The following is an 8,591-nucleotide window of genomic DNA, read 5'->3' as shown; positions in this document are numbered from 1 at the left end:
TTCCAACTTTTGAAACAACAATCTGAATATGATATCATCAAAGTCAAACCCTGGTCAAATTTAGAACTCTCCAAACCTTCAAATTTCTAACTTTCGGTAAATAGCGCCAAAACACCATAGGAACCTCCAAATCCGAACATACGCCTAAGTCCAAAATTACCATATATTGGAATCATCAAAACATGAGTCTCAGGTCACTTACACAAAAGTCAAACCTTGGTGAATTTTTTATAGCTTAAGATTCCAACAAAGGAACTAAGTGTCCCAATTTACTCCAAAACTTTCCTGGAACCAAACCACCAATCCCCGTAAGTCACAAAGCAACAACCAAGCATAAAAGAATCATCAAATGGGGAAAGTGGGCTCAAATACATAAAAGAACCGGCCAGGTCATTACATTCTCCCCCTGTTAAGAAGATCAAAGAAGGCCTAAAATTATTTTTAAAGTCGAGTAACACCTAGGATTTTTCTCCAACTCATATACTGGGAAAGTTCTAGATTCAAAAGCAATAATATAGATTATACAAAAATCTCACAACATGCATTGGCACATGACTCACTAAGGATGGTTCCATTTGAGAATCAAAGCAAGTATTTACGGAGGCAAGAGATATTAAGCATAAAGCACAAAGTGAATTTGAGTCAAGAAAACGAGCCATAGGCGTCAAGGCATCATATAGCAACTTCAAAAAATAGGGAAAAGACAAGTCAAAAGACGCCTAGGAATCTCATTATTTTCCTCCTTTTATTTCCTAAACCCTAATCTATCCTAAAAATAAAAATTCATCTGCTTCAAGTTACATCTCGATGAAAAGAACAGATGCCTAAATAAACCAAATGGGATAAAAAAAGATATATTTTTCCATTTTTCAAATTTTTATGTTTTTATTCAGACTTTAGTCCCTTAAGAAAACTATGTAGGAAGTCAATCATCGAGAAAAGTCCAAAAATTTATGTTTCATAAACACACTACTACTACAAACTAATAAATTACTCCCTCCGTTTTTATTTAAATGACACACTTTCCTTATTAGTCAGATAAAAAAAGAATAAAATATTTCTATATTTAGAAATAATTTAACTTTATTCTATTCATTTTATCGATTTTTCCCTTAATAAGAAGCTTTTATAACCACATAAATATTATGGGCCCACAAAGCTTTTGTCCCTTAAACTTTTAGGAGCACATGTTTCAAAATTCTTCTTCTTTTTTCTTAACTTTATGCCATGTCAAACTACATCATATAAATTGAAACGGAGGGAGTAATAATTAACATAAATACACAAGAATTCATGCTCACACTTAAAGTTGTGCAATATCTCCAATGCACAATTAAAGAAAAAACCAGAGGATGAAAAAGAAACTCCCTGAAATGCCAAAGGCCAAAGTAATAGTGGCTCACGGTTTACTCAAAATTCTCCCAGATATGATCTTTTGTGTAGGCACCCCACATTTAGTTCTGACCATTGTAACGACTTGACTTGTCGTTTTGAGTTTTAGCATTCCATTTGGTAGTTTGAGACTTTTAGTAGCTTATATTATGTATTATGACTTGCGTGTATGGTTGGTTTCAGTTTTTGAGCGGTTCAAGATTGATTTAGAAGAAAGAATCTCATTTTAGAAGCTTTAAGTTGGAAGAGTTGACCAAGGTTTGACTTTTAGGTAAACGGACTCGGAATAGGGTTTTAATTATTCCAATAAGTTCTTATGATGATTTTGGACATGTCCACAAAGTTTGGTCAAATTCCGATGAGTTTTGGATAAGTTTGGATTGTATGGTGATTGTTTTTGGTTTCGATGTTGATTTGAGCAAAAAGGTTACCATATTGAGAAAACGACCTTTGATTCGTGTTTCGACTAAACCATTATATCCGTATCGTAATTTTGGAACCATAGCAACTAAAATCATCAAGTTTCGACATCGTATGAGGAATTTATGGTCATTTTACTAAGAATTGCGTTGCTAGATTTGTTTTCAGATTAATTACGAAATTACCACTGAATTCGTATTTAAAAATCTGCACTATTTTCACATATTGAAACCAGCATATCTCCTCTATTATAAGGTCAAATGGAGTGATTCAAAAGCCTAACTTGACTGGAATTTCACGAGGAATCCATTGGGTCTTCAAAAGTGGGTTTCGGGATTATTTGGTATAAGAAACGAGGCAGAACAGTTGGGCATTTTTGGCTATTAATGTTGTCGTAGTTTTTCTCATCTTGAAAGATTGGGATTGGGAAAATTCAAGGATTTTCTTCAAGTTTCATCCATGGGGTAAGGCCTAACCCATAACCTAAGTATTTTTCTCTGATTTATTCCCTTGGTTTAAGCTTTACTCCATGATTTTAATTGAAATCCATTTAATTCTTTAAATCAAGACCTAGGGTTATGTCCTAAATTTTAAAAATTGAAAATGAGTTAGAGGGGTTTATTTCTCGATTACTTTTGGGATTTTGTTCTCCTATATTAGGAGAACAACATACTCGAATTTGGCGAGTTTTGGAGGAGTATTTCGGGAGAAATGGAACCCAACTAATGTGAGTTGGACTCTTGGGTTGTGAACACCCAAGAGCGATGTTTTGGAAAATTGGTTGAGCTATTAGACTCTGATTGAGTCGGTTTTTGTTCGTGTGAGCTTGTATTGGTTCGGGATTAGATCGGGTAAGCTTGGATTCGGAATCCAAGGCTTGCCCGACGCTGACTTTTGTTGATGTAACGGCTCGGCCGGTCGTTTTAAGTGTTGTAGTCCCCGTTCTCCCATTTACTGCTTATTCTATGATCAACTGCTGTTATGTGACTTGCCGGGGTGATTGGTTTGGTTCCGGGGATGTTTTGAAATGAGTTGGGATACTTAGTTCTAAGGTTGGAAGCATAAGTTGAAAGAGTTGACCGGATGTTGACTTATGTGTAAACGATACCGAAATGGAGCTTTGACTGTTCTAATAGATCCAAAGGGTAATTTTGGACTTAGGAGTGTGCTTGGATAGCGATTTGGAGGTCCGTAGTTGATTTTTGTTTGAAATGGAAAAAGTTGGAAAATTAAAAGTTTGGAGAGTTAGAAAGTTTGACCGAGAGTTGACTTTGTGGTTACCGGGCTCGGATTTTGGTTCCGGAAGTTGGAATAGCTTTGTTGTATCATTTATGACTTGTGTGCAAAATTTGAGGTCAATTGGGGTTGATTTGATAGGTTTCGGAATCGAATGTAGAAGTTAGAAGTTCATGAGTTCATTAGGCTTGAATTGGGGTACTATTCATGTTTTTGATGTTGTTTGATGTGATTTGAGGCCTCGACTAAGCTTGTATGATGTTTTAGTATTTGTTGGTATGTTTGGTTGAGGTCTCGAGAGCCTCGGGTGGATTTCAGATAGTTAACAAGTTGGAATTTGGACTTAGAAGATAGCTGATGTTGCAGGTATAGTTTCCTTATACGCGATCACGTGGAAAGGTCCGCGATCGCGTAGGCTTATTTTGGGCAGTTAGGATTTTGTGCTACGCGGTCGCGTGGGAAGATCCACGATCGCGAAGCTTTGGCCATCAGTGTTGACGGCCAATTTTGACCCTCCCTTTTAAATTAATTTATTTATACTTAATAATTTACAATAAATGTTTTCATAGTATTTTCCAGTAATAAATATCTATTTTTCAAATTAACCAAGCATTAGTTTCAAAATTAATCACGTAATATTGACATTATGTAGTTACAAATATATGTACTATTTTAGGATTATTAAAAAATAATTTCTATACGAAGGTTCTATGATTAATTCAATAAATTATTTCTTAAATTTTTTAGTTAATTAGTTTACTATTTCAGTAATTCAAAATTAATGCCGTAATAAAGTATTTTAACAAATAATTAATTAGTTGCAATAATTAGTAGTATTTAACAAGTATAATGTTACTACATTTTATTGAAATAATTAAATTTATTTAAATTAATTTCAAAAGGGATAAAGGCTAAAAGGCTACGATTGTAATTTCTTAACTAATTACAAAGTGTCTATTAGTTAAATTATTTTAGCCCAAATACAAAGCCCAATCCGAAATTATCAAAACCAAACACCCATCTCATTTGCCACCTTGGTGATGTGCGAAAACCTGTCTGAACCAATCTGCTCGCACCACGTCACCAGTGTTTATCACTCAAACAAGAAGCACATTCAATCTTGTTCATCCTTCTATTTGATCAACGACCCATGTTTTATCTTTTATTTGTCCTTTAATTAAAAACACATCTTCAGATTCATCTCAACCGTCAAAGCCTAAGAGATCCAACGGTCCATGTATTTTGTCATTTTAAATAGTTAAAGCTTGAATTATCAAGGCCGTAGATCTAAAGATCCAACGGCCCAAATCTCCCTCACCCATTTTATCCCTAGAGACGGACTATCCCAACCCCAAAAAGCCTAATCATTCTCTAGTTACCCTCCCTCCCCCCCTTTCACTCTTCTTTCTCTCGTCCTTCCAGCCTCCATCAATCACAAAACCTTGCACAAATCTGTGCAAGGTCAACAAATCAACCATGAGTTCATACTTTCTGTCTTCCCCAACCACGAATATTGCCGATTTCATTCCCGTTTCATCACACAAATTCGAAATCCCCAAAAGTTAACCCTAGACTCAAAGACGAAAGTTCAAATCACCTGGGTTCTGCTATGTTCTTTCAAATCGGAGCTTGAAATTACCTTTTGCCTCCTGAAGTCCGCGAATCCTGCAGCAAATTCCCTTTTTCAATCACAAATTTAAACATCTAAATCCTGAAACCCTAGACCCAAAGACACAATATCAAATCTCCGATTTTCCTTCATGTTTTGTCAAATCGGAGCATACATGGAGTTCCTTCTCAGAGGTCATCATGATGATTCGATGTCCAGAGGTCAAACTCACTGACCTCTAGACAATAGAGTTTAGTCGATAGTCCTCTGCATTCAACGATCAATCTCCCTTCTCATGTAAAAATCTTCGTTGTTTTCCCCTCTACTCTTCTCTGATTTCCCTCATATTGCTCACATCATCAACTCATCGTCATCTTCCATTATCTAATTTGAATTATGTTGAAACCCTAGAGCCTTAAATGGCACTATAAATAGGGCTTTAATGTTCTCACCTAACATCACAGACCAAACACGAACCACTGAAGAAAAACACAAATGTTTCAATCATCTAAGAAATTTAGGATTTCAAAGCCTTAGGTTTTCTTACTGTTTCCATTTCTTTCATTTGCTGAGTACTACCTCTCGTTCAAACTTGGAGCTTCTGGGGTCTTAAGCAACTGAAAAGAGCTCTCGTTTGGTATGCTACTCTAAAATAGGTCAGCACATCTCTCATTCTTCTCTTTTGTTCATATCTTTTAAATGCTGCAAATCTATTAGTTATATTCTTAGTATTACATAGGATATCATCCTCCAGAAGGGAAAGCTAGCACCGTTAGCTCCGGGAAAAAGGTCTTTACCAGAGCGTGTTGCAAGTCCGGGACAGAGTTCAGTACCCGAAGATGATATCATCGCCGGGATGGGAAAGTTATTCATGAATATGATTGAAGAATGCTGTGAAGGAACTAACATCAAGACACTGACTATTAGTGATGCCGAACCAGCGGAAAAGTTGCAGAATTGGACCGCCAATCCATCTTTGGTTCGCCTGGAGTCTTTGTAGTATGGAATTGTAAAAGTTTTCTTTTGAAAAGAGCACAGTCAATTGAGGCATGTACCGTGCCTGTACCTTTTTGTCATTTGCCTCATGTGGACTCTTAAGACATTCCCCTTTTGATGAAAGAAAAATAATTATTTTCCTAAATATTGCAACTTTGTTTTACCGCTTTATTTGTACTTAGTTTGAGCGCAATGACCCAGATTACGAGGAATATGAAGAGGGTATGATTCCAGACAATCTCCCGAAGGAGATCGAACAACAGGAGCGTCATAAAAAGCCCAACCTCAAAGAAACAGAAGTGGTCAATCTTGGAAGGGAAGAAGATGTAATGGAAACCATAATCAACATTCACCTAGAAGCCGAGCAGAAGGAAAAATAATTGAGCTCCTATGACAGTACGTCGACGTGTTCGCATGGTCCTATGATGACATGCCAGGATTAAGCACTGACATTGTCTCGCATCGACTGCCCACCAATCCTACCAGACCGTTGGTCAAGCAGAAGCCCAGAAAGTTCAAACAGGATTTAAGTCTGAGGATAAAAGAAGAAGTGACCAAACAGATAGAAGCAAATGTAGTAAGGGTCACCAACTATTCGAGCTGGTTGGCAAACATCATCCTAGTGCCCAAGAAGGACGGAAATATCAGAATATGTGTTGATATCTCAACAAAGCTAGTCCAAAGGACGATTTTCCCCTGCCAAATATTCACATCCTCATCGACAACTGCGCAAAGCATGAGTTGTAGTCGTTTGTGGATTGTTTCACTGGATACCATCAAATCTTAATGCACGAGGAAGATGCAGAGAAGATAGCTTTCACCATGCCTTAGGGAGTCTACTATTATAGAGTTATTTCATTCGATCTCAAGAACACCGACGCCACCTACATGAGGGCCATGACGACCCTCTTCCATGACATGATTCATAAGGAGATTGAAATGTATGTGGATGACATCATCATAAAGTCTCGAAAGAGCTCGGGGCACTTAGACGACTTGAGGAAATTTTTCAAATGACTGCGAAGGTACAATTTGAGGTTGAACCCAACAAAGTGTGCGTTCGGAGTCTCCGCTGGAAAACTATTGGGTTTCATTGTAAGTAGGAAGGGGATAGAACTAGATCCGTCAAAAATCAAGGCCATCCAGTAGTTACCACTACCAAAGAGCAAGAAAGATGTCATGAGTTTCCTGGGAAGATTGAATTATGTAAGTCATTTTGTATCCCAGTCCACTGTAATCTGTGAACCCATTTTCAAGCTGCTGAAGAAGGTTGCTGCCACAAAACGGAGGAGTACCATAAAGCCTTCGACAGGATCAAAAAGTATCTTTCAAACCCGTCAATGGTGGTTCCCCCCGAACCAGGGAAACCATTGTTGCTCTATTTGTTAGTCTTGGACAACGCCTTCGGCTGTGTGTTTGGGCAACACGAGGAAACTGGGAGAAAGGAGCAGGCCATCTACTACTTAAGCAAGAAGTTCACGCCATGCGAGGCCAAGTATACCCTGATAGAACGCACTTAATGTGCTCTGACTTGGATTGTTCAAAAGCTAAGGCATTACATATCGGCATACACTACGCATCTGATATCTGGGCTCGACCTGTTCAAATACATTATTCAAAAGCCAATGCCTACCGGAAAGCTAGGCAAATGGAAAATTCTCCTCAGCGAATTTGACATTATGTACATAACTCAGAAGGATATCAAGGGACAAGATTTAGCCAATCACCTCACTGAGAATCTGGTGGATAGAGATTACGAACCGCTTACCAAATATTTCCCCGATAAAGAAGTACTATTTGCCGGGGAAGATATTGCAGAATCATACCCTCGGTGGAGAATGTATTTCGATGGAGCAGCAAACTTCAAAGGAGTCGAGATTAGGGCAGTCTTGATTTCGGAATTTGGTGAACACTATCTAGCATCGGCAAAGATAAGATTCCCTTGTACCAATAATATGGCTGACTACCAAACGTGCATCCTTGGAATCAGAATGGCAGTCGACATGAACATCAAAGAACTTTTGGTCATAGGAGATTCCGATTTGCTGATACACCAAGTCCAAGGAGAATGGTCCAGCAAGAATGTCAAGATACTTCCATACCCACACTGCGTGAAGGAGTTGTGCAAGAAGTTCACAAAGATTGAGTTCAAGCACGTCCCCAAGATTCAGAACGAGTTTGCTGACGCCCTTGTGACCCTATCATCTATGATTCAACATCCAGACAAGAACTACATCGATCCTATCAAGGTAGAGATTAGGGATCAACATGCCTATTGCTTCCATATAGATGAAGAACCAGATGGTAAACCATGGTATCACGACATCAAGAAATTCCTTGCAACCAGAGAATACCCGAAGGATGCTACTAATGGTCAAAAGCAAGCCCTCGGGAGGCTGGAAAACCATTTTTTCTTCAACGAGGAAGCCCTGTACAGGAGGACCCCAGACTTAGGTTTACTCAGATGTGTAGACGCCGCTGAAGCAACCGGACTATTAGAAGAAATACTTGCATCGACATGCGGACCCCAGATGAACGGGTTCACATTAGCCAAGACAATTTTGAGAGATGGATACTTTTGGATGACTATGGAAAGTGACAGTATCTGCTACGTGCAGAAGTGTCACTAGTGCCAGATTTACGGAGATTTAATCCGGGTTCCACCAAATGAGTTAAACGTAATGGGTTCACCCTGGTCATTGGGGAATGGACATGATTGGACCCATAGAGCCTGCAACATCAAATGGACATCGTTTCATCTTGGTAGCTATTGATTATTTCACCAAATGGGTCGAGGCATCTACTTACAAGGCCGTCACAAAGAAGGTAGTGGCGGATTTTGTACGAAACAACATCGTCTGCAGATTTGGGATACTGGAGTCTATCATCACTGACAATGCCGCTAACCTCAATAGCGACCTCATGAGAGAAATCTATG

The 8,591-nt window shown here is 38.5% G+C and overlaps 1 protein-coding gene across 1 annotated transcript; it reads left to right on the top strand.

Annotated features, from left to right (window-relative positions):
- The first annotated feature begins 7,278 nt into the window (after positions 1–7,278).
- On the top strand, positions 7,279–8,283 carry LOC138898875 (uncharacterized). The gene has a single exon (XM_070184981.1). It carries the CDS (start codon positions 7,279–7,281, stop codon positions 8,281–8,283), a length of 1,005 nt encoding a protein of 334 aa, XP_070041082.1.
- Positions 8,284–8,591: the final 308 nt, after the last annotated feature.

This window comes from Nicotiana tomentosiformis, chromosome 9 (assembly GCF_000390325.3).
Source record: "Nicotiana tomentosiformis chromosome 9, ASM39032v3, whole genome shotgun sequence".
NCBI classification, from domain to species: domain Eukaryota; kingdom Viridiplantae; phylum Streptophyta; class Magnoliopsida; order Solanales; family Solanaceae; genus Nicotiana; species Nicotiana tomentosiformis.
This window is presented reverse-complemented; position numbering and strand designations above follow the sequence as displayed.